The 25,835-nt window shown below is 37.7% G+C and overlaps 1 protein-coding gene across 1 annotated transcript in view; it reads right to left on the reverse strand.

Moving 5' to 3' along the window:
* The window catches only part of MEIKIN (meiotic kinetochore factor), a 94,929-nt gene extending 73,995 nt beyond the window's left edge, over positions 1 to 20,934 (reverse strand). Inside the window, exons 1-6 of the mRNA XM_059174502.1 lie at positions 20,465 to 20,934; positions 20,210 to 20,297; positions 19,546 to 19,633; positions 17,697 to 17,757; positions 8,975 to 9,112; positions 749 to 868 (exon numbers count right to left, since the gene is read on the reverse strand). Coding sequence (XP_059030485.1) covers positions 749 to 868; positions 8,975 to 9,112; positions 17,697 to 17,757; positions 19,546 to 19,633; positions 20,210 to 20,297; positions 20,465 to 20,576 — 607 coding nt within the window. The 5' untranslated portion in view covers positions 20,577 to 20,934. The remainder of the gene's footprint in view (positions 1 to 748; positions 869 to 8,974; positions 9,113 to 17,696; positions 17,758 to 19,545; positions 19,634 to 20,209; positions 20,298 to 20,464) is intronic.
* Positions 20,935 to 25,835: the final 4,901 nt, after the last annotated feature.

Consider the following 25,835-nt stretch of genomic DNA (forward strand, 5'->3'; position numbering starts at 1 on the left):
TATATTTGTTAACACAAAGGTAAACTAGTAACTTAACCATGCAGGAAACCACAGACACTATGTTCATCCAATGACGAAGTTTAGTATCACCAGTAATAAAATATACTGACCTCAAGAACTTCATATGATGTACTTACTAAAAAGGGCGTAACATCATTTCTGCAGCATTCTTTTAAAAAGTGAATAAATTCATTCCAATCATGAGGAGATATTAGACAGATTTCATTTGAGGGATGTTCTACAAAATGCCTGATCAGAAATCTTCAAAAAGTATCAAGACTATGAAAGACAAAGAAAGACTGAGAAACTGTCACAGACTATAGTAGATTAAAGAAGAAATAACAACCAGATGCAATGTTGGATCCTGAAACACAAGAAAAGAAACTGGTGGAAAAACTAGTGAAATGTGAATAAAGTCTGTAGTTTTATGCCATTGTTAATTTTCTGATTCTGATCATTGTACTAATGTTATATAAGGCAGCATTAGGGAAAGCTAGGTGAAAGATATATAGGAACTCTCTGTACTATTTTTGTACCTTTTATGCATTCTAAAGTTAGTTCAAAATAAAAGTTATAAAAAAGAAGATCCATGTGTGCTTAAGCTACTACTAGTCAGATATTATGTGTAGCCAAAGGTAATATTAATTGATGAATTTAGCTTATAAATAGTTTTTAGAAATTACTTTTTTTCCAACATTGACGATGGGGTTTCCCCTGTGACATGAGAAAAAAGAATGTGAAAACTTACCTAAAATTGCAGAGAGGTTTGAAAACTGTGGTACCTTCTCTATTGCTACTGCTGTACTGGTATCCAGAAGAGTGGAATTTTTGCATCGTGTACGTTCTTCCAATTTGGGACATTCCCAATCTAAAACAGCAGGAGGAAATGGCACACAACTTTGAACAGCGTACAAACAGTAGGTTATCTCCCTGAGCCCCAACTTAGGTTCCCATACCAGCTTAGGTTCCCCAAGCTGTGGTAATTAAATATTAAATTTTATTTAATATTTAAATATTAAATAAATTTAATTTAAATATTAAATATGTGGTAATTAAATATTTTGAGAAGACAGATAAAAAAGACAAGCCTTGATTGCATTAGGATAATAAATAATCTTTGGCCTATTTCAGTGCTATTTCTTTCATAGATTTTTGCCCCATAAAGATTATAGACCTAAGGAACAGACGGCATACACAGGAGGTTCCTCTTAATATTTTTTTTTTTAGATTATTTATTTATTTATTTATTTGACAGAGAGAAATTACAAGTACACTGAGGGGCAGGCAGAAAGAGAGAGAGAGAGAAGGAAGCAGGCTCCCTGCCGAGCAGAGAGCCCGATGCGGGACTCGATCCCAGGACCCTGAGATCATGACCTGAGCCGAAGGCAGCGGCTTAACCCACTGAGCCACCCAGGCGCCCCTCCTCTTAATATTTTATGTGTAAATTATACCTAGGTCCCATTAAATATCATATCACTAAATAACATACTAGTATCACTTGATGTCGATTTTAAGCTTTGCATTGATTTCCCGCTATGGAAGGATGAGGTTATTCTCTCTTATGTCCCTGTCCTCACCTTTCTCACAATTCCCACAATTCATTATATTGCATATGTAGTTAGATCAATATTTGGTGTAGACATTATGATGATAAATTGCTATAAAAATGATATTTACTCTTGCAGTATACCATAACAATTTCTCCCCCCTACACCCCAGAGTCAATAAGTCTTTTTAATTTTCTCTGTATTTTTCATTGATTTAATCACAAACTCTTTCAAGTTCTATAAACCCATTCTTTTTATCCCATTCTCTAGTTCTAAAGTTGCATAATGCTCTTATCTTGGTGTTTTTTATCTATTGTGCTAGGTACACTGTGGCCCTTTTAACACAGAAATCATACTCTTTTGCTCTAGGAAATGCTCTTGAATTATAACATTTATAATTTTCTTCCCTCTGTTTCTTCCATTATCTTTGTCTATAACTCCATTTATTTGATATTAGATTTTATATACTCTTCCTCTGATTTTTTTTCCCTCTCTCTAAACTGCAATCTTTTTTTCTTTCTTTTCCTCCTGACTCTTCTCTCCTCAACCCTAACTTCTAATACTTCTTCCAAGTTTTTCCCTGTTACTGCATTTGTTATTGGAATATTGTTTTTTATAGCACCCTACTTTTATTTAATGGACACAATATACAGTTTATGTCAATTAGACTATTTTTAAAAAATTTTTTTCTCCTTGTGTTTCTATTTCTGCATGGTTCCTTTTCTTACTTTTTAATTTTTTGTTCTATTCTGGTAGGAACATTCAACATGAATCTTCCCTCTCAAATTTTTAAGTTTATAATAGAGTATTTTTAACTATATAGCACAGTGTTGTTGTTTAGGAGATCTCTAGAACCTATTGATCTTACGAAACTGACACTAATACCTGTTGAATAGCAACTTCCCATATCTATCTCATCCTAGGGTCTGGAAACCAACATTCTATTCTCTGCTATGAATATGACTATTTTAGATATCTCATGCAAGGCGAATGATATAGTACTTATCTTTCTGTGACTGATTTATTTCACTAAGTGTGACATTCTCAAAATTTATCCATGTTGTTGCATTTGGAAGTCTTTCCCTTTATTAAGGCTGAATACTATTTCATCATGTGTATATACTTTGAGTAAAGAACCAGAAGTGTGTTGGTAGATCATATGGTAGTTCTATTTTTAATTTTTTGAGGAAACTCCACACTGTTTTTCGTAGCAGCTACACCATTTACAATCCTAACAACATCATACAGGAGTACTCATTTCTCCATATTCTTATCAACACTTGCTTTACTATTATTATTATCATCATCACTATCATCCCAACAGGTATAAGGTGAGATCTCATTGTGGCTTTAATTAGCATACCCCTGAAAATTAGTGATGCTGAGCATCTTTTCATATACCTGTCGACCAACTGTTTGCTTGGTTTTAGTCATTTTTTAAAAAGATTTTATTTATTTATTTTTCAGAGAAAAAGAACATAATTACAAGGAACCAGAGGGAGAAGCAGACTCCCCATGGAGCAAGGAGCATGGTGCAGGACTTGATTCTAGAACCCTGGGATCATGAGCTAGCCAAGGGCAGACACTTAACTGACTGAGCCACCCAGCCTTCACCTGTTGGCCATTTGTATGTCCCCTTTGGGGAAATGTCTATTCAAGTCCTTCATCCATTATGGTTTTTTTCCTACTGAGTCGCAGGAGTTTCTTACAGATTTAGACATCAGTCTCATCAGATACGTAGTTTGCAAACATTTCTCCCTTTTTGTATGTTGTCTTTTTGTTCTGTTGTTTTCCTGTGCAGCTTCTTAGTTTTATGTAGTCCCACTTGACTATTTGAGGTTTTGTTGACCGTGCTTTTGGTGTCATAGATCAATATCATCTAGATTTACCCTTGTGTTTTCTTCTAGGAGTTTTATAGTTTCTGGTCTTATGCTTAAGTCTTTAGTGCATTTTGAGTTGGTTTTTCTACATGATGTAAGGTAATGGCCTGATTTCATCCTTTCATATGTGGAAGTCCTGTGTTCCCAACATAATTTATTGAAGAGACTATTCTTTCCCCATTGTTTATTCTTGTCACTCTTCATTTAAAATCAAGAAGACTGTATAAGTATGGATTCATTTCAGGGCTCTCCATTCCATTCACCTATATGTCTATCTATTCGCCAGTACCATGTTTTACAATTGCTGTAGTTTTGCAATACATTTTGAAATAAAAAAGTGTTGAATTTAGGGGTGCCTGGGTGGCTCAGTGGGTTAAAGCCTCTGCTTTCAGCTCAGGTCATGATCCCAGGGTCCTGGGATTGAGCCCCACATTGGGTTCTCTGCTTGGCAAGGAGTCTGCTTCCTCTTCTCTCTCTGCCTTCCTCTCTGCCTGCTTGTGATCTCTGTCTGTCAAATAAATAAATAAAATCCTTTTTTTTAAAGTGTTGAATTTATGTATAGATGTTTTATTCATTATTTAAACTATAAGTAATGAAGTCTCCATTACCATATAAATGTCCATTTATGCCTTTAGGTCTATCAGAGTTGATTATGTTAGGTACTCTGATACTAAGTGCCTATTTATTTATTATCATAATATGTTCCAGATTAATTGACCTTTTTATCATTATATCATGTCTTTGTGTCTAGTGATAGTTTTTGATGTAAAGTCTGTTTTAGCTGATATAAGAAGAGTCACTCCTGCTCTCTTTTGGTTATCATTTGCACAGAATATCTTTTCCCATTGCTCCACTTTAAGACTATGAGTGTCCTGAAATATAAAAAGAGACTTTAGTAGACAGCATAATGTTGGACCTTGGTTTTTTTAATCCATTCTCCTACTCTTTGTCTTTTGGTTGGGGAATTTAAACCATTTACATTTAAGATAATTACTGACTGGGAAAGACTGTTACTATTTTGTGTTTATCTTCTGTGTTTTAGTTCTTTTGCCCCTTTACCTCTCTTGCCATCTTCCTTTCTGTTTCATTGATGTTTTTTCATACTGATATGCTTTTATTCCATTCTATTTTTCTTTTGTGTACCTTCTTTTAAAAAAATATTTATTTATGGGGTGCCTGGGTGGCTCAGTGGGTTAAGCTGCTGCCTTCGGCTCAGGTCATGATCTCAGGGTCCTGGGATCGAGTCCCGCGTTGGGCTCTCTGCTCGGCAGGGAGCCTGCTTCCCTTCCTCTCTCTCTCTGCCTGCTTCTCTGCCTACTTGTGATCTCCCTCTGTCGAATAAATAAATAAATAAATTTTTTAAAAAAGAATTTTATTTATTTATTTGAGAGAAAGATAAAGTGAGTGTGAGGTGGGGAGGGGCAGAGAAAACAGACTCCATGCTCAGTGCAGAGCCCAATGTGGAGCTCGATCTCAGGACCTTGAGATCATGACCTGAGCTGAACCTGAGAGTCAGATGCTTAACCAACTGTGCCACCCAGGCATCCCAATCTTTTGAGTGTCTTCTATAGGTATTTTCTACATGGTTACCATAGTGCTTATATAAAATTTTGTTTTAACAATCTATTTTAAGCTTCTAGCAACTTCAATTATATACAAAAACTTCATATATTTATTTTTATTTTTTTTAAGATTTTATTTATTTATTTGAGAGAGAGAGAGAAAGTGAGAGAGCACAAGCAGGGGTAGTGGCAAAGGGAGCAGGAGAGGCAGGCTTCCTGCTGAGCAGGGAGCCTGACAAAGGGCTTGATCCCAGGATCCTGGGATCATGACGTGAGCTGAAGGCAGATGCTTTAGCTGACTGAGCCATCCAGGCGCCACAAAAAACTATATTTTTATTTATCCCTTCATACACACTGTTACTGATGTTATAATTTATACCTTTTTATAGTGTGTATCTATTAACATATTTTATTATAGTTATTTTAATAGTTTTAGTCTTTTAACTTTTTCTTTAAAAAGATTTATTTATTTATTTGACAGGCAGAGATCACAAGTAGGCAGAGAGGCAGGCAGAGAGAGAGGAAGCAGGCTCCCTGCTGAGCAGAGCCTGATGCAGGGCTCGATCCCAGGATCCTGGGATCATGACCTGAGCTAAAGGCAGAGGCTTTAACCCACTGAGCCACCCAGGTGCCCCAACTTTTTTTTTTTAAAGATTTTATTTATTAATTTGACAGAGAGAAACACAGGGAGAGAGAGAACACAAGCATGGGGAGTAGGAGAGGGAGAAGCAGGCCTCCTGCTGTCCCTGTGCCCCGGTAACCATCAGTTTGTTCTCTACCATTAAGAGTTTGTTTCCTGGGCGCCTGCTTGGATCAGTTGGTTGAGCAACTGCCTTCAGCTCAGGTCATGATCCTAGAGTCCTGGGATGGAGTCCCACATCAGGCTCTCTGCTGGGCGGGGAATCTGCTTTTCCCTCTAGCCATCCCCCCCCTTGTGCTCTCTCTCTCTCATATAAATAAATAAAATCTTTAAAAAAAAGAAACAAGTTTGCTTCCTGGGGTACCTGAATGGCTCAGTTGGTTAAGCATCTGCCTTTGGCTCAAGTCATGATTTCAGGGACCTGCAATCGATCCCTCATCAGGCTCCCTGGTCAGTGGGGAGCCTGCTTCTCCCTCTCCCCACTGCTCATATTCTATCTCTCATTATCCCTCTCTCTCTCAAATAAAAAAATCTTATTTAAAATTTTTTTCTTGGTTTCTCTCTCTTTTTCCCCTTTGCTCTTTTTGTTTCTTAAATTCCACATATGAGTGACAGCATATGGTTTATTTGTCTTTCTCTATTTTACTTAGCAGTATACTTTCTAGCTCCACCCATGTCTTTGTAAATGGCAAAGAATAAAAAATTATTTTTATGGCTGAATAATACTCCATTAAAAAAAATGACAGTGTTGCTGGTTACAGTATTCTTGGTTGACAGTTTCTTTTCTTTGATCACTTTAACTGTATCTGTACAGTTCAGCCACCAATGTTTCTGCTGAGAAATCCATCGATAGTCTAATGTGGACTGTTTTCTATGTAAGTCTAGTTTTCTATGTAAGTCTAATGTAGACTGTTTTCTTTTTTTCTTTTTTAAGATTTTATTTATTTATTTGAGAGAGAAACAGTGAGAGAGAACATGAGCGAGGAGAAGGTCAGAGAGAGAAGCAGACTCCCCGTGGAGCTGGGAGCCGGATGCGGGACTCGATCCCAGGACTCCGGGATCACGACCTGAGCCGAAGGCAGTTGTCCAACCAACTGAGCCACCCAGGCGTCCCTGTAGACTGTTTTCTAATGTAAGCTGTTTTCTATTTTGCTTTTGTATTACTGCTTTTAAAATTCTTTGTCTTTCGCTTTTGATCATTTGATTATGAGTTCCTGTGTGGATTTCTTTGATTTGCCTATTCTGAGATTCATTGGGCCTCCTAGGTCTGCATTTCCTTCCCCAGATTTGGGAAGTTTGCAGCTATTATTTCCATAAATAAATTTTCTGGCATGTTCTTTCTCCCTTTTCCTCCTTCTACCCACATTCTCTTTCTCCTCCCCCGACCCCCTGCCACCTCCCTTTTTCCCCCTCTTCCTTCTCTTTCTTTTATCCCTCCCTTCTTTCTTTCCCTCCCTCATCTCTTCTCCCTCTGGGACCCCTGTGAAGTATAAATTGCATGTTTCATTGTGTTCCTTGAGTGTCTTAAGCTTTCCTCACACAATGTATTTGTTGTTAATGGCCAAGAGTCATCTAGAATATAGCAGGTCCCATCAGCACTCTGAGACAGATGAGACAGAAGCCATTCCCTTAGGCAGCAATCTGAAACAGTCACAAGAGTAGCCAATCCTTTGGGAAGCTCCCAGAAAATTTATATTTCACACACAGTTCGGTCCTTTTTTTCCCTCCCCACGGAGAAGCTGGGACCTGGTGGTTTTCTGCCAATTGTGTGGCAATGTGCTATGAGTGGGAATTATGGTGAGAGAGTGTCTTGAATTTTCCTACTGGCTTTGATGTGGCTGATCTCATACATGCCTTGGGTATAAGAGTCCCTTGACTAGCTTCTAGATTTCTCACAAAAGGAATAAGTCCATGTATTACTGTTGAATTGGTGTGTCCATGGGGGAAGGAGGAGCCAGGGCTTCTTATTCCAACATTTTGCTGATATCATTTCCATATTTTCCTTTGTTCTGATCTCGATGTTTTATGTTAGAAACTTTCCTCAGAGGTCTGGTGATTCTTGGCTCTCTACTCATATTTAAGAGAGGGCCGTAAGAGGCTAACTGGGATTTCTGTGGCCTAGTTGGGGTTTGTCACAAGTTAACTTCATTTTAGGGTGTTCTTATCAGCTTCACTGAAGGGCTACTGAAGTCAATATCATTAGATATTTTCTTTAGGGTAGTTCAGATTTGTTAGGAAAGAATCTTCCATTCTCCTGCCTGAAATGTTCAAGTCTGGATGCTAGTATTCTGGAAGCTGAACAGAAAAAGGGAATGTTGGGTTGGTGAGGGAACAGGTATTAGGTGAGAAGGTACAACAATTCCTAATGTACACTTCATTTAATTTCGTCTCTACTTCATTCTGTACAGTATCTGAAACAGTTGGCTTTTTCTATGTAATAAATAACCCTCAAATCTCACGGACATAAAATGAAAGCATTTATTTTTTATTCCCATGTCTACAGATTGGTTCAACCAGGTTTGCTTCAGTTTACATTTCTGCTGATATGCTGGGGCAGCTCTCTGCAATCTACAGATTGCCTGGGACTGTTCTGTTCCATACCTCTCATTCTGGGATCCCCACAGGAGAAGCTGAAGCTAATTAAGATATATTCTTCTCACAATGTTAAAAGTTTAAGAGGACAAGTCCACCCATTTAGGCATATTTTAAAGATCTGCTTATGTTTCATTCACTGATATCCTACTGCTCAAAGCAAGTCATATTTCCATTGCTTTTCCAGAGCCAACGAGGGAGAGAGTACACTCTGCCCACTACAAGGATATGGCAACAATGTGGATATATAATATTACCACAAGGGAATAAGTATTTGGGACCAACATTTCAAAATATCACAGATCCTTGTTTTTAGCAGTGCTTAGTATCCTATAGGCCAAAGTTCCTCTGTTTCAAAACACCCCAAAGAATAAATCTCTAAGTTCCATTTGAGTAAGAAAGTAGTCACCACATCTTTCACATTTCAGACATACTTTTTTACAAGTACTGGTGAAGCCAAATTGTGAGCTTCTCTGGGATACTACAGATCAAACTGGCCTGTTTTGGGGGCATTCCCCTAGTATCTTCTTCCTTTTCTTGTCTGGTAGCTTTTAGTATATGTGCTGCCGAAGCGAGCACTGTCTGGTAGCTTTTAATGAATAGTCCTATGTGATCGAGCATGGAATGCAGTAGTGGACTGGGGAAGGAGGTTTTGTTGAGGAAGACAAGCATATCTTCTCAAGAGGAATATTATTTGTGAACAAAGGAACAATTTCTAAATGGGTCAGCTTAAGGTTGAGAGTATTTTCTTACCTAAAGAATCTGATCCTCTGAAGAGTTCAGGTGATGAGAAACTGCTTAAACTCTCTCCAAAACTCTTGTGTTCTGTGTAAGAGTCTGTGAATGAATAGCTCAGAAGAGAACTAGAAATACCATGCTGAAAACTTAGTCCTATAAAATAAACAAAGGAAAAGGGTAAAATGTTTCAATAGTAAATAGACTCAAAATCCTAGGAATTCATATTTGTAGAAACATAAATGCAATTATATAGAGAGAATGTAAAATTACTTATACAAACAACTGAAAAAGCATACTGTTGCATACCACTTTAATTTCAATCTTAGAAATTCTGGCTTTGATGTAGAGAAACCATTATTTCAATCTTAGAAATTCTGGCTTTGATGTAGAGAAACCATTATAATCTTTTTCCATTGCTTTACCAAGTTTCATAATTTATTTCTTCCCTTCCTTAGGTTAAGTTGTGATTTTTGATTCCAAAATGCAAGTTTTACATATAAGTAACCCATAATTGTAAACTAACTAACTGAGAAGGAAAAGTAACTCTAGTTATTCCATATAAAAAACAATGAGCTTAAACAGACAAATAGATCAAAGGAATTCAACAGAAAGCCCAGAAATGACTTATACAAGCAACTGATTTTTTACCAAGATGCAAAGGCAATTCAGTGGAGAAAAGACACTGTTTTAAACAAATTATCTTGAAGGAATTGCGTACCTATATGCAAAAGCAAAACAAAACAAAAAACTTGCATTCATATATTCCATCAGATAAAAAATGGGTCATTGACATAAATGTAAATCCTAAAAATACAAGGTTCGAGGAAAAAAAAGCAGAGCAGAAAATCTTCATGACACTGAGGTAGGCAAAGATTTCTTATAACACTAAGATTAACAATAACTATAGCAATGATCATTAAACTTCATAAATTTAAAACTTCTCTTTGAAAGAGACTGTTAAAAGAAAAAGACAAGTCACAGATTGACAGAAAACATCTGCAAATAGATTGGAATCCAGAATATAAATAATTTTGAAGACTCAATAATAAGAAAACAAACCTTTCAATAAGGGGCAAAATATTTGAACAGAGAATCTCCCAGACTAAGAAGTCTTTAAAGTTATCCCTATAGAATAAACTATAGTGAAGAACTTTAACATAAATGAAAGGGAAGGAAATTAATACCAAAACTTAAGAAACAGGTTTAGTAAAAAAAGGGAAAATGTAGTCTTCTCTAGTCAGCATTTATTAAACACTTTCAACCGAAAAGATAGATGTTAACACTAAATAAAAACTGGCAGGGTGTTGGGAGGGTTAGGGATAAAAGGGGAGCATGACTCTCATAAATTTATTTTTCCTGTGGGGCACTGACTTATAGCCCATCTCTCCTCATCCATTACCCACCTGAGACAACTAACTCTTTGTCCTTCCTACATTGACCTTACCACATCTTTCTCTTCCACTCCAACACCATCCTTAAAGTTGACAATTATTTCTAATCTGGCCCCCTCTTCTAACCACCACTCAACACTTAAATTGATTGACCCAATCTAATCTCTTCGCCACATCAGATGTCATAGGTAGGTTGATCATCTTTTGCTTCTCTTACTCCAAGTGCCCCAGAGTATCTTGTCCCTGTCCTCGCTTCTTAGTCTTCTCACTCTGTCTTCATCCTTCCCCTCTCACATGTTGTTACATCTCTCTTGCCTTCCAGTTTTCAAAATTCCATGAACACCACACACAGAGTAGAACCAGACCTTCCACCAAACCCCAGAACTCAAGCCAGGCTTAGAAATTAGGAAAACCCCATGCTCACCATCTGGGTAGTTGGGTAGAGAAAAAAATATATAAATATTCATGATTATAGCAGTGGAAGGATGTTTCTGGAGTCACAGGTTAGAAATGTAAATGCACTTAAAGTTATATTTATGTCAGCTTATACCATATATATATATATATATATATATATATATTTTTTTTTTTTTTTTTTATTATTAAGTCAACTTGTTCTATAAGGCTTGTAACCAAAACAGCAATCTGTTGTCTCATATCACCCCATAATTCCCTAATCTCCAGAGTCAACTATTTTTAACTACTAGCTGTTTCTTCTAACACTCCCTTTATATTTCTAAATTAAAATGTGTTCAACAATTCTATTATTATGCCAGCTCAAATATATTTATACCCAAGCCATACACTATGAGCTATAGACAGATCCTTTTGCTACAAGTTGTTTTTTTCAATTACTGATTACTCAATTTTAAAATTAGTTTTCTAGGGGCACCTGGGTAGCTCAGCGGGTTAAGCCACTGCCTTCGGCTCAGGTCATGATGTCAGGGTCCTGGGATAGAGTTCCGCATCGGGCTCTCTGCTCCGCAGGGAGCCTGCTTCCTCCTCTCTCTCTCTCTCTGCCTGCCTCTCTGCCTACTTGTGATCTCTCTCTGTCAAATAAATAAATAAAATCTTTAAAAATAAATAAATAAATAAATAGTAAATAAAATTAGTTTTCTAAGTACCGATCACTATTCTGTCCCAAGTATTTACAAACTTATACATCTCTTCTCAATACTTTAAAAAATTTCCAAGTTATCTATCAGTTCCTTTCCCTTTTTTCTTTTCTTTTTTTTTCCACCCTTATTCCCCCTTTCTCCTCTTTCCTTCTTTTTCTCCCCCTTCCCCCTGTTTTTTAAGAAGTACTGCTATTGAAGCTCTCAATTCACTTGCTCAAATTCAGACCTCTTGTCCTCTAGACATGATGCACAGGTGTCTTCTTGGAATTCCCCTTTTACCATTATCCTAAGGAATTCTTTCTGAATCTTAAGAAAGTCAATCAGATTGCCTCTGATTGCTGGATACTTTGATTTCTTCTTTATTGATTTATTCTCTAGTTTTGCTGGAGTATCTCCTTTATCTCATGGGAAAAGATGGAAGACCTGTCTAGAAATTTGCTTATACTACTATCTTCATGCTTGAGTAATTGTTTGGCTGGGTACAGAATTCCAGACTCGTGTATTAAAATGACTGATTTCATTTTCTGATGTTTGACAAATTCAAACCTCAGTGCTATCTCTGCCCCACATTTGGGCAAGCTGATAAGAAAGTCCTGATGTTCCATCTTTTGGCAATGGTTTCAAGTTAAAACCATGCCTGGGAAACTCCATCCTGGCCTCACTTAACACCCCTTCTACTGTTTCTTCTCCCTGTTCTCTCAAGCCATTTTCAGTCCTATTTGGAAGATGCAGTTCTCTCTAGAAAGTCTCATTAAGTGAGTGACAAACCTTTCCTTAACCCTCTCAGTTATACAGGTGGCATCATCAGCCTTGAAATCTGAACTGAATTTTGCCTGGGCATCTATTCTATCTCTGCTAAATCTGTATGCTTCAGAATTTTAAATGCATTGCCCCACCATGTTCTAGCTTCTGGAGTTGCTCTTGAGAATCTTAATGCCATTCATATTCTCCATTGCTTATTTGCAATCAACAATTTTTTTCCTGGAAGACTGAAGGATTTCTCTCTTTATCCTGAGGATATTTAAGTTACATTGTGTTGTGCTTGGTATGAGTCTTTTTTCATTCATTGTGATGGGCAGCTAGTGGGCTCTTTTGTTATATATACTCATGAGCTCTCTTAATTCTAGAAAAATGTCTAGCTTTATGTGTTCATAATTTCCTTTCTGTTTACTCTATAATATCTCGAACTACTATTCAGATGTTAAAATGTCTGAACTCATCTTCTCATTATTTTTCCTTTTTTTTTTTTTAAGATTTTATTTATTCATTTGACGGAGAGAGATCACAAGTAGGCAGAGAGTCAGGCAGAGAGAGAGAGAGAGAGAGAGGGAAGCAGGCTCCCCTCTGAGCAGAGAGCCCAATGCAGGACTCGATCCCAGGACCCTGAGATCATGACCTGAGCTGAAGGCAGCGGCTTAACCCACTGAGCCACCCAGGTGCCCCATTATATTTCTTTTTAAAATAGCAGTTTTATTGTGGTAAAATTTATATTCCATAAATCTCCACCTTTTAAAGTATACAATTAAGTGATTTTTAGTATACTCACAGAATTGTGTCACCACTAACACTATTTTTATCTTTTATCTTCTGATGTTAGTTTAACTTTTGGAGTATTTCCTTAAATTTATCATCCAATCCTTCACAGAATGTTTTCTTTTTCTTCCTTCTTCTTTTTTTTTTAAGATTTAATTTATTTATTTGACAGAGAGAGACTTTTGGAGTATTTCCTTAAATTTATCATCCAATCCTTCACAGAATGTTTTCTTTTTCTTCCTTCTTCTTTTTTTTTAAGATTTAATTTATTTATTTGACAGAGAGAGACACAGTGAGAGAGGAAACACAAGCAGGGGGGAGTGGTGGAGGAAGAAGCAGGCCTCCTGCAGAGCAAGGAGCCTGATGTGGAGCTTGATCCCAGGACCCTGGGATCATGACCTGAGCCGAAGGCATACACTTAATGACTGAGCCACCCAGATGCCCAGAATGTTTTATTTTTAATTTTGTATTTGTATTATATTGTATTTGTATAAAAAAACATACAAAATTTGTATAAATATTTGCATAAAATTTGTACAAAAAATTGTACTATGATTGTGTTTTGTATTTGTATGAAAATAATGTATTTATTTTTAATTTTGTATTTTTATTTTTTAAGAATACTTTTTGTTTTCCAACTGCTCCTTTTCATGGTAGTCCATACTTTTACCTTGGATACATATTTTCATTCTCCTGAGGATAATGAAAACATGGCTTTTAAAATTTTTCTTTACTTTGCACTGTATCCTTCAAGCTTCTTTTCATTTGGTACCATTTATTTGAAATGCTTTCATTAAATGCCTTTTAATTCTTGAATGTGCAAGAATGATGCTCTAAAACATTAATTGGAAATTCTAGTTCCATGAGTGGGATTTAGGAAGTAGTGGGCTTCACAGAAGGGTACTTAAGATAGGGACCAGGTCATTACTGCTAGAATATAGGTCTCCTTCTGGTCAGAGAAGATTCTAAAAGCAGAATCCTCCAGTATTTTTTGGAAAAAAAAAAAAAAAAGGAGTATTTTCCTTAGTGGGGTAAGGTGGGATAATGGGCCCAAAAGTTACACCACTAAGAATACAAACTTTAGTTAATTCCCTTCCCTCCTCCCTGTACCCCTACTACTTTTCAATAGGGCATCCCTGAGTCCAGATCCTGTGCTTCAATGTATCTGGACTGCCAAGGTAGGAAAAAGAGTAATTGTCTGACCACACTGTTAGGGAAGGGAGCAAAGCATTTAACCATTACTTTTAAAGATTTCTAAAAATCCTCCTATTTTCAACACTATCTGTACACATTTCTTCAGGAATATGTGATGCCTCTAATTCCTGAAACTATAGCTTGGATCAGTTTGTTTCTTCATTTGTCCTTACTTTAGGCATCTAGCTCTCAATTATTTTTTCCTTCTCTCTCAGGAAAGGGAGAAGTAAATGTCTATGTTCAATCTTCTATACTAAATATAAAGTCTTGAATTAATTTTCATCATGTTGCAAAATTAACTACATTCCAAGACAGAATTAAAATGGTTACTTAAGTATTAAATAGAATTCTGTAGGTTGTTCAAACCTAACCATTTACATTTTATTATGGGAAAAAGTATTCTAGGTTTCAAATATCAGTTGACAAAGATGTCTTAGAATACAACCAGTCTGCAAATTAGAGACAGTCTAGTCTCTATTTCCTTCTATCTTTTACCCATCAACTTGATAAATCTAGTAACCAATGACATATATTATGTATTTAAACTACAATTTAAGAAAATAATAATTATGATTAAATAGTTTATTTTCTCTAAACAGAGTATAAAACTCATTCAACAAGGATTTGCAATTATATAAGGTCCCAAACATGAGATAGGAACATAAAATGTAGGGCTTATTCTCAATGGCTTTAGCGCCAAAAGTAACAAAAGCAAAAATACTACTGTTTTGAGTCCTAAAAGAAGTATACAAAGAGTACCACAGAATTCCCAGGGAAGAACAACTCATGTAGGAAGAGAGAAGATGGGTCAAGAGAGTTCCCAGTAGAGACAGCACCTGATTTTTTTTTTCCTTGAAGAACAAGTATAAGTTAAACATAAAAAGAGAAGAGAAGGAAGGAAATGCATTTGTTGAGCACCTTCCATGTTCTTTTGTACTATATTCTAGGAAATATTTCTCTATTCTACTTTCTAGCCAGCTAATTTGATTTTGAGCTGAATTCATTTCAATATTCCGATCATTTTCTGAGCTTTAAAATTTGATGATTTTTTAGTTTCTAGGGACTATAATTTCTGTTAAAACAGATTGTTATATTATGGATCCAGTGGTCTCTTGTCTTTATTTTTTTCAATATTTTATTTATTTATTTGAGGGAGAGGGAACACGAGCGGGGGACAGGCAGAGGGAGAAGCAGACTCCCCACAGATCAAGGAGCCTGATGTGGAGCTCCACCCCAGGACGCTGAGATCATGACCTGAGCTGAAGGCAGATGCTTAACGCACTGAGCTACCCAGGTGCCCCAGCTTCTTGTCTTCAAAGAGATATTTAAAGTTTTTTGCTATTTCTCAGCTGTTAAGGTTACTCTGTTTGCTCAATTTGTTGCCTCTCTTCCATGCCACTGATTTTATTCAAAGTTTTGGCTGCTCTTGGTTGTCTGTTTATATCTCTACTTGAAAATCTTTGCTTGTATAGCAGTGCATATACACTCTGAAACAGCAGCCTACTTCTGGAGACTTATGAGTGATAAGACATTCTGAGAACCTGGGTTCTGCATGGTGATGTCCTCCTGTATTTTCTGGGTATTGTAGGTTACATGGAGCACTGTCCTAATTGTCCGGATAGTGTACATACTACAAGGTTCCATTATCAGAAATTCCACTTCGGGGGCACCTGGGTGGCTCAGTGGATTAAAGCCTCTGCCTTCCGCTCAGGTCATGATCCCAGGGTCCTGGGATGGAGCCCCGCATCAGGCTCTCTGCTCTGTGGGGAGCCTGCTTCCTCCTCTTCTCTCTGCCTGGCTCTCTGCCTACTTGTGATCTCTGTCTGTCAAATAAATAAATAAAATCTTAAAAAAAAGAAAAGAAAAGAAATTCCACTTCAGAGGTGCCTGGGTGGCTCAGTCGGATAAGCGTCTGCCATCAGCTCAGCTCATAATCCCAGAGTCCTGGGACAGAGCCCTATACTGGGCTCCCTGCTCAGCAGGGAATCTGCTTCTGCCCCTCTTCCTGCTCCTTCTCTCTCACATGGCCATGTTCATTCTGCTCTCTAAAATAAATACATAAAATGTCTTAAAAAAAAAAAAAAGAAATTCCACTTCAGAGAGTTATACTACATCTGTATCCTGGGGTTAATAAGCATAAGCATAATCTATCTCTTTCACTTTTTTATCCCTCTGTGATCTTTGTGGCATTCTGCAGTTACTTCAGACTCTCTTCTGCTTCTCATTCCAGCCTCAAAATTGACACTTAGAATCCAAACCCTTAGTTCTCTTTGCTTAGGAGAGTTTCCATGGTTTATCCTGGCAGCCAGCATTGTAACTGCCAATGTTTCCAATGTAAGAAAGGGATGAAGAAGAAGAACCAGGCCACATAGTTACATAATGTAGTGTTTAATCCATCACCTTGACAATTCCTTCAGAGTCCTTTCTATTACTTTTTTTTTTTTTTTGCATTTATTGACCAACTGTTTCAAATGTCTCTAGAGCTGTTCTTACCACAGCAGCAGTTTTTCTCTGTTCTTCAAATATTCAGCAATCTGATTTCATCTGCTTTTAAGAATTCCTCAGTATTTCTGGTGTGCTGATGGCATCCTTTCTTATTTTTTAAAATAACTTTGATTACACCAATATGTAGATGGCTCACAAATTTTCTATCAGCTTCCCTCCATATCCAACTGCCCATATGGCATTCTACTTAATCATCTTAAAAGTACTCATAACTTATATTAAAAACATAATTTATGAACCTTCCCTCAAACAAGATTTTTTTTTCAGTAAATGGCACCACCTTATATTCAGTTATGCAAGCCAGAAACAGATGTCATCTTTGATACGTCCATCTACTTCATTCCTCATTTGCCAAACTCCGTCAGTTTCATTTCCTAAAATAGTCACGAGTTATGCCCACTTTGTTCCATTTCCAATGTCATCTTTTAGTACAAAGTGCCATCATTTCCCTCTAAACTACTGTATAACCCCCTATCTGATCTATTTGCATCCATTCTGCTTATTTCCATACCACAGCCAAGGTGATCATATATTTTCCTAAGTAAGACTTCAGTGGCTTCTTGCTGCTACAAATACAAACACCAAAATCTTTGACATAGCCTACAATGTTATGCAAGGCCTCTTTCTGTTGAACCTTGGCTTATTACTGCATTCCCCCCTTCTCTCTGTACTACAGTCACACTGGCTTTCTTTCAGTTCATAGAACTCACAAGGCTTAGTGCCATATTAGGGTCTTTGCACATGCTGTTCCCTAAACTTTCTAAATAAACTCAATTAGTTACCCTCAAGTCAATCTCTTTTGTAGTATTGATCTCAATTTTAATTGACTGGAGTGTGTTTGAAGGATGAGGATGAGGTCCATTGTACATGCAGGATTCACCTGGACTAGGAGAAAGACACTTCTTCCACTGAGATGGGAAGATGAGGCAAAAATACAAATGGATGCTTCTATGTATAAGAAACAAAGCTGAGAGAGTTCACATCTGATAATCTTACCTGATACTAGCTCACTATTGGATGAACTACAGTCAACCTGGAGGTCATCAGTCACTGATTCCTAAGGGAAACGAGAATTAAAATATAGCACAAATTATGAGACTGAATATTTTCATATTATAATATTATATCACACTAGTTTGGTTACTTTGAAAATGAAAAACTAGTATCAACATTGTGTATCAGTTTCATATGTAATTGATTCAGCCTACTGATCACAGATGTAATCTGATAATATTAAATCTAAAAATAAATACTAAAATATAATAACATGGACATATCTACAGACTCAGCAATATACTAGTCAACTAACTACTGGATAAAACAGCAACTAGACATTAAAGGTGAATATTTTTATGACCCCCTAGGCTGGAAGGGCTTTTCTTTCTCTAAATATGAAAGCAAAATAAATGAAAAGAGTGATAAGTTAAAATACCAGAAATATGATTAAAAGCAAACAAAAAAATATAAAACTATTTGTTATGTGTGTATAAAGTGTAACTATCTTCAATGTATATATCAATAAGCATTTCACAAAAAAGAAACACAAATGGCCAATAAAAGGAGGGGGAAAAAGTGTAAACTTTACATTCAGAGATACTGCATTCAGAGAAATGCAGTATCAAATAACATGCTACTTTTCATCTATCATATATGCATTTTTTTCCTTTTTCCTTTTTATTAAAATATTAAATTAAATTAGCCAACATATAGTACATCATTAGTTTCATGTTCAATAAAATATATGTACTTTTTAAGTATCAGGTAAAATGGTACCAAGTGGCCGACATGAATCAAACTTTAAACATTATCCAACCCTTGACTCACTGCAAAGTTATTTGTCTTAGGATAACAATTTTAAGGTACACAAAAAACTTCCGTGGTACAATGTCCACTGATACCTAAAATGGTAAAACCTCAATCCTCCAACCACCGGAAAATAGTTATATAAATTACAGTATATTTATCTCTAAGACAAAGCACTATTTAGACACTGAAAATCATATTTTTGAAGGCCATTTAGTGTTAGAGGAATATACAGTAGGATAACAATTTCTAAATTGAAAAAAGAGATTGTAAAAAAAAAAAAACAGAAAAAGGAATGTAAGGAAATATATAAAAATTAGAGGGAATTTTTAAAGCACTTTTTTTTTTTTGCATAATCTGAAACATCTGCAAGGAACACTTAACACTTAAAATCTAGGGTAAGGGCCCTTTAAAAAAATGCCATTTGTTTTTTAAAAAAAAAAAGTGCCATTTGTTGAAACTGCCCACCCCCAAAACACATGTTTTAGAGAGATATATAAGCTAAAGCTCTGGAACATGACTATTTAATGTTAATGGTAAATGAGTCACAAGCAATTTTTAAATTCTGTATCTCTCCAAATTACTACATATCCTTAAAATATTGTACAGAATCCATATTAAATACTGTAAATCAAGAAGTTATATATTCTAATGGTAATGAACACTGTTTACTAGCCATCAAAGGAAATTCAAATGAGAATGAAAATGGCTTTAAAATGGTTTAACTGCTACTAAACATAAGGGAGTTACTAAGAAAAACTTACAGATAGCTGTTTTATAGAAAATTAGTGAGTAATGGGCATTTCTCAAATCTGTGTCAATTGGAAATTAAAAACAAAAAAGATACGCCCATGAATCTTCAACCAGAATTAGAAATTCAAGGGCCTGTCTAAAGAGAAAACACCAATGTTTACAAAAACGCTAGGAAGATATGCAGTCACTATTGAACAAAATTCTTACTACACTTTAATCTGAAGGCGCATCAGTTACCATTGGCCTCTGCTTTAAGTATATCCAAGGTCCGTAAGAGAAATATACATACACTCAATGCAGCAACTTTCTCATCCGGGGGCTCTTCATTAGTGCTATTTTCTTGCAGGCTTTTCTGTCCTGTAACTCTTAACTGACCGCTAACAAACAAATAACACAATTAATTTGCATGGTCTGACTTGGCTCTCCCCTTCTCTGTTCACAGTTCACACTGTTCAGAATCTTAAAGGCTGTTTAGACGTCATTAGGAAAAAGTAAAGACTCCAGTGGGTTAATTGTACCAATATTCGCTGGCGCTACAAATGCTTTCCGGAAGGTTTTATCTCACTTGCTTTTAGGTAAGTTGGCAAAACTGCTCTTTAAAAAAAAATTTCTTAAATAAGTATTTCCAGGGGCACCTGGTGACTCAGTCAGTTGAGCTTCCACTGAAGATTTAGGCTGAGGTCATAATCTCCTGGGTCCTGAGATCAAACTCCTGGGGCTTCGCGCTTCCCAGGGAGTCGGCTTGGGAGTCTCTGTCTGCTCTCTCTCCCTCTCTCTCAAATAAAAATCTTCCTAAAGTCAAATTTCTGGGTCTATGTTGCAACAGCAGCCAAAGTAAATAGTATTACAGTTATTTCTTCCTTGACACTTAGAATGAGGGCCTATAGGCGGAAAAGGAGACTAAAGTTCTGCGGAGACAGAGGGCACAGGTTTGGCACTAGTGGCTTACGCACCTCGGTGGCCTAGAACCGCTAACTCCCTGCCCACCGCACTCTGCTTTCTCTGAGATCTTCTGCAAACGATGTGCTTTCCCTTTCAAGCCTAAGAGAGGACGACATATTTCAGGGCAAAGCCCTGGAAGCCGGCTTGCTGCCCTCGGGTGTCCCTGGGGTGAGGACTAGTCACCCCCGCCCTTGTGCTCGCCCACCCTGGGCCCTGCTCCACAGGCCCTGTCAGCTGGGGCTTACGGTGCGCAGAGTGCCTTCTGCCTGGACCTGGGGGGGCCTCTACTTTCGCGGTGGGGCCTAGGTCCAGCGTCGGGGTTAGGTTGAGCCTCTGGCCGACCCGCTTCTTGCGGGTATACACCCGTAGTGACCACATTGCCACCCCACTCCCAAGGCCTCAGGGACCTCTCGGCCCTTCACAGCCTGTCTCTCAGCCTTCCAGAGGAAACAATCTACAGTCTGAGTGAACCACCGTCCGGGCAACGTAGCTGCCTGCGGAATAGAACGACAGGAGCTGGACGAGGAGATAAAAGCCGACAGCACCAACGCCTGACTGGCTGGAGCCTCCCACTGCCCTCCCGCCCTTTTTTATCTTGACCAAGCCGCGCGATAGCTTCTGGGAAGCGGAGTAATGAGGAGGAGACTCCGCCCCCTGAAGACGGCCCCGCCTCCCCTACGCCCGGGGGCGTAGCGTTGGGGTATTTGGCAGTGGGCCCGCAGGGTTGCCAACTGGTGGTACAGACTCACCCCTTTCTCGCCTGAAGGGAAGCTTACGGGGAAAAGGCTTTTCGTCGTCCAGGAGGTTGCTCCTCTGCGTTTCATTTTTTACTTGGTGTGATGAGCCTGTCACGTGATGCTATGGATGGCTCAGCTTGTCTCCTTGTAACATTGTGTTAAAGCCCTCGTAATAACAGTGTTGGGGTCTGAACACAGGGAATCTAGCGGGGGTGGGGGCGGAGGGGGACAGGGGCGGTGGGGGCGCGTTACCTGACTCAGTGCAGGAAGATCAGACGGGAACAAAAGTACATTAAACCAGTAGAGAATAGCCTCCTGAGCAATAAGCTTCAGTCACCGGGCCATGGTATTTGAGCATTCGAAGATCTTGTTTCCAGGATATTTCTTCTTAAGGATAGTGGAATCCCTTAGCCCCTGTCCATCCTGGACATCTGGGCAGCCTTATGGTCAAGGTAGAGAATTTCTTACCTCCTGCTGACTTGGGGCTCGGCGCGTTTGCTGGGCATCATTGCAGGAACGTGGGAATGTCCTCCCTCTCTCCGTACACTGTGGTTGAACCATCTGGCTGCAGCTGATGAACATATTGTGCACACAATAACCATCTTCCTATTTTTAAAAATGACATTTCACAACATTAAAAATGCATTTGTAGATATAAAATTACAAAAACTCCAGACTTTTTTGGTGATGCTCCAATAGTGTGTATGTGTGACTATAGCACACATACAGCCACAATATTTTCATAATGAAATCACTCTGAATTTTTTTAAAATTTAAAATAAGCTCATAGAAAGTCACGACAGTTGATTCAATATATAAGTAATCATTAAAACTTAGCTTTCAAGAACAGAATGTGGGTAGTCTTACCTAATTAGATACAGTGCTTTGAGTCCCTGAATCAATACTTACTCAGCACCTTAGTCTGTGTTAGACATGGTGGTAGGTCCTGGGGATACAGAGGTGTCCTTCAGTCTAGGATCTCATAGTGTTTTTGCAGTACAAAGCAATTCTCATATTTCAACCTCCTTTCTTTAGTTATATCCATAATATGCTGACAGGCAGTCTCTAGTTTACAAGTCGGGTCTCCAGGCTCTCCTCTCTCCCTTTGGGGACTGTTGTGAAAAAAACTTGGAGTTCTGAAATGACCTGTGGGAGGTCTGGGTTCTTCCATGCCCTATACCTAGAAATGGAAGAAACAATGAAAAAGGAAAGCAGCTTAAAGCAAAAGCTGATCTGTGCTTTGGTGGCCCTATAGAGGTCTGTCTCACTCACTGGTCTGCATTTACTGAAATGCCATCAAGTAAAGAGTCATAGGAGTTCATACATAGGGTTTCAAAACTGGAAATAAACTTACGAATGATTTCTTGAGCCAAAAGAGGTCCTTGGAGATAATTAGTTGCCTCCTCATTCTGCAGCTGAGTAAACTACAGCCGATAGAGGCTCATTGTGACTGATGATTGGCATAGGTGGCGTGAGTCTGCTGGCATTTGCCTAGTGTGTTTGTCATGACCCCATTCTTCCTAACATATGGTTGGGCAGGGGGTAGAGGGAGCAAGGAAAGGAGTTTGAAGCCCTGGGTAGCAAGGGGATTAAAGAGACTACAGACAGACTTGGTCTTTTTAAAGCTTCGCGCAGAACCAGGCTATAAAAGGGAAGGAGATGTGTCCCATACAAAAGGATGAGATAGGGCAGACACATCTTAATTCAATTATCTGTCTGTCTCCCCCATTCTACCCCAAATACACAAATGCCAGTGCAAGCATTCATCTTTGTGTGTTAAACTGAACTTCTCCCATTTCCCTTTGCATGCCTTCCGTATCTAGACTCAGGATTCTGCTCTCTGTTTCAGTTCAGTTATGTTACGGGTTTGACTAGGTTTGGAGCAGTTGTGGAGTGGCAAACTTCCATGGGAAAACAAATTCCAAATTTTGAAGAGATTTCAAAAGAAATATTTTTGTTTTTGTTTTTGTTTTTTAAATAGCCTGTCTGTGGCTTTAGGATTCCCGGAAGCTCAGAGGAAATCTTTCTGTATTTTTTATGGCGTGACTGACCCACTGAGTAGTTTTGTTTGTGGTACTATCCATAGGTTTCAAGGTGCAACTGACAACTAGTTTATTTTTATTTTTCTTTACTTGACAAGAATGAACAAAACCACAGTGATAGAAGAAACATATCCTCAAGGGATTGCAATCTTAATGCATATGAACATTATGCATGAATGTATGAAAAAGAACCAAGGGGATTTTTCATAAATGGATATTTTTTAAATTTTATTTTTAAAAAAGATTTATTTATTTCAGGGAGAGAGACAGAGATCGCAAGAGAGAGTACAAGCAGGGAGGAGAGGGAGAAGCTGACTCCCAGCTGAGTAGGGAGCCCTACACGGGGCTTGATCCCAGGACCCTGAGATCATGACCAGGGCCAAAGGCAGACAATTAACTAACTTGAGCCACCCAGGTGCCCCTAAATGGGTATTTCTTGAGCATCCGCTATGGACCAGACCTCTGCATTGGGGCTACAACTTGAAGTAACTCACAGTGGGAGTGGGAGTAGAGCAAAGGGAATCTTCTAAGATAAAAGAATAGTTGAACTGTATTAAGAGATGTATGGTGGAAGTTAGCAGGGGGATTAAAGGCTATGGCATTCTATGAAAAGGGGACTCTTATGTGCCACATGGAGGCACAGAAAAGCATTTTTCAGATGAAGCTTTTAGGACACTACATGAAGTAGCTAGCTAGAATGACTGGAGCCCAGGCTCCATGGGAGAAGGGCAACAGAAGAGATGCTAGGTCTTGTGTGCTGGAACAGAGAGTTGGAACTTTATCCTGGAAACTATGGGAAGTCATCAAAGGAATATTAATCAGGAGAGTGGCGTGACCAGATTTTCAATTTAGAAAGATCACACTGACTGAAATGTGGGTGGTGAAATTTATGGAAGCTGGGGTGGAAACCGGAAGACTAATTAAGAAAGAGCAGTAATGGGGGGCGCCTGGGTGGCTCAGTGGGTTAAAGTGTCTGCCTTCAGCTCAGGTCATGATCCCAGGGTCCTGGAGCCCCGCATCACATCCGGCTCTCTGCTCAGCAGGGAGCCTGCTTCCCTTCCCTTCCCTTCTCTGCCTGCCTCTCTGCCTGCTTGTGATCTCTTTGTCAGATAAATAAAATCTTAAAAAAAAAAAAAGAAAGAAAGAAAGAAAGAAAGAGCAGTAATATTCCAGATGAGATGAGAATGGCCCCAACTATACTAACAGCTTTGAGAATGGAGGGGTAGGCAATAGCAAATCTGTAGAGAAGGCATAATCTGCATAACTGAGGCACACAGTAAGAAATTGTAACCATTAGTTTGCATATGGGTAAAAGAAATTGTAGAAATGTTGTTTAAGAGATATTACAATGGAAAATTTGAATACAGGTATTTGTTCTTTTAAAAGTATAAAAATTATTAAAATTCAGGACACATAAAAATCCAGGACACATTTGGTAAAAGGAAATGTGCAAAGCAAAGAAGAGAGTCTCTGGGTGGGGACTGTAATCTGAAGTCTGAGGATCCTTAAAAAGAATGCAGAGTATCCTGACTAGTGTGATAAAGCTCTATACAATGTTTACAGTTATCAATGACTATTAATATGCTAACTACAGGGATTATGTTATATAAATATATAAAATAGTAATTATAAGCAGCTTTGAGAAATGAAAAAAATCTTTATTTTTTACAAAAGTTTTCATAAATGCATTTTATATTTGATAGGCATGCTATTATAACAAAGCAACTAAAAATATAATTACAGTTAAGATACTTCTATGCATATTTAAAAAGTAATTTTTAATCTCAATTTTAAAAAATTGAATGTAGAATAAGCAATTCTTCAAAAAATATCCATTTCCTCCTGCCCCATGCAATTGTTGCAGTGAGTTAACAAGGAAAATTAATCAGTCAAATGAATGTCTAAAAGCCACTGTCACCTCAACAGAACCTTTTCAGTTTGGGACAAGGTTTAGAAATGCTTGTATTCCAGGTATTTATCTATTGCCTCTGGGTTATGACCATTCATTGTTCTAAGTCGAGAGTTCCTCCTTTAGGGCTTTGTCCTCGCTTGAATGCTAATCTCATTCTTATAGCAGTTAGAATCACAGAAAGGACTGTGTGCATACTTGAGAAAAAAAATTCAGACTATCAGGTTTGTTTTCTTTTCATGTTTATGCTTCCTTAAAATAAAAACAGGCAAGAAAATACAGCAACTTAATTCAACATATAATTTATCAATTTTATATATGATTATTCATTCTTTTTTTTTCCTGAGATATGAAGCAAGTTTGTAAGTAGTCTGTTTTCATGCAAAAAATACATTTGTCCATTGTTTACATTCATTTCATAGTATTTTGTATTCTAAATAACTATCACCTTTGTGCTTTGTACATTTGGAAAATAGAGAATAATTCCTTTTCTTTACTGCAGAAAAAATAGAAGATGATCAGTTCGTTGATGGGTAATACAGCCAAATTAAGTGGTACCTTCAAGTCACTGAAACATTACCTGACTATAAAAATTGCAATGCAAAGTCCTATTTTTTTTCTCATGCTTGCAGGTTTACTTAAATTTATAATGAAATTTTGACTTGTACATATGAGGGAGACATGATATGTTTATTCCTTGGACTTGTGAGTTTGTGAATTCCTAAATATGGAAGTAGGCCTCCACACCAACACCTCAATTTCTCTCCTGCCTGGAGGGGAATCACAATGCAATATAAAGATCTCTTTCATGACAAAAGGAAAAAAAAAATTGGTGTATATCTTATTTTAAAATATATACAGGATTAGTTTGCAAAATGTGGAAATTACTAATTTATATTCCTAATTACGTTACTAATTTACATTTGAATGGAAACTTGATAAAAGGCCA

The sequence above is a fragment of the Mustela lutreola genome, chromosome 5 (genome assembly GCF_030435805.1).
Source record: "Mustela lutreola isolate mMusLut2 chromosome 5, mMusLut2.pri, whole genome shotgun sequence".
Lineage (NCBI taxonomy): Eukaryota > Metazoa > Chordata > Mammalia > Carnivora > Mustelidae > Mustela > Mustela lutreola.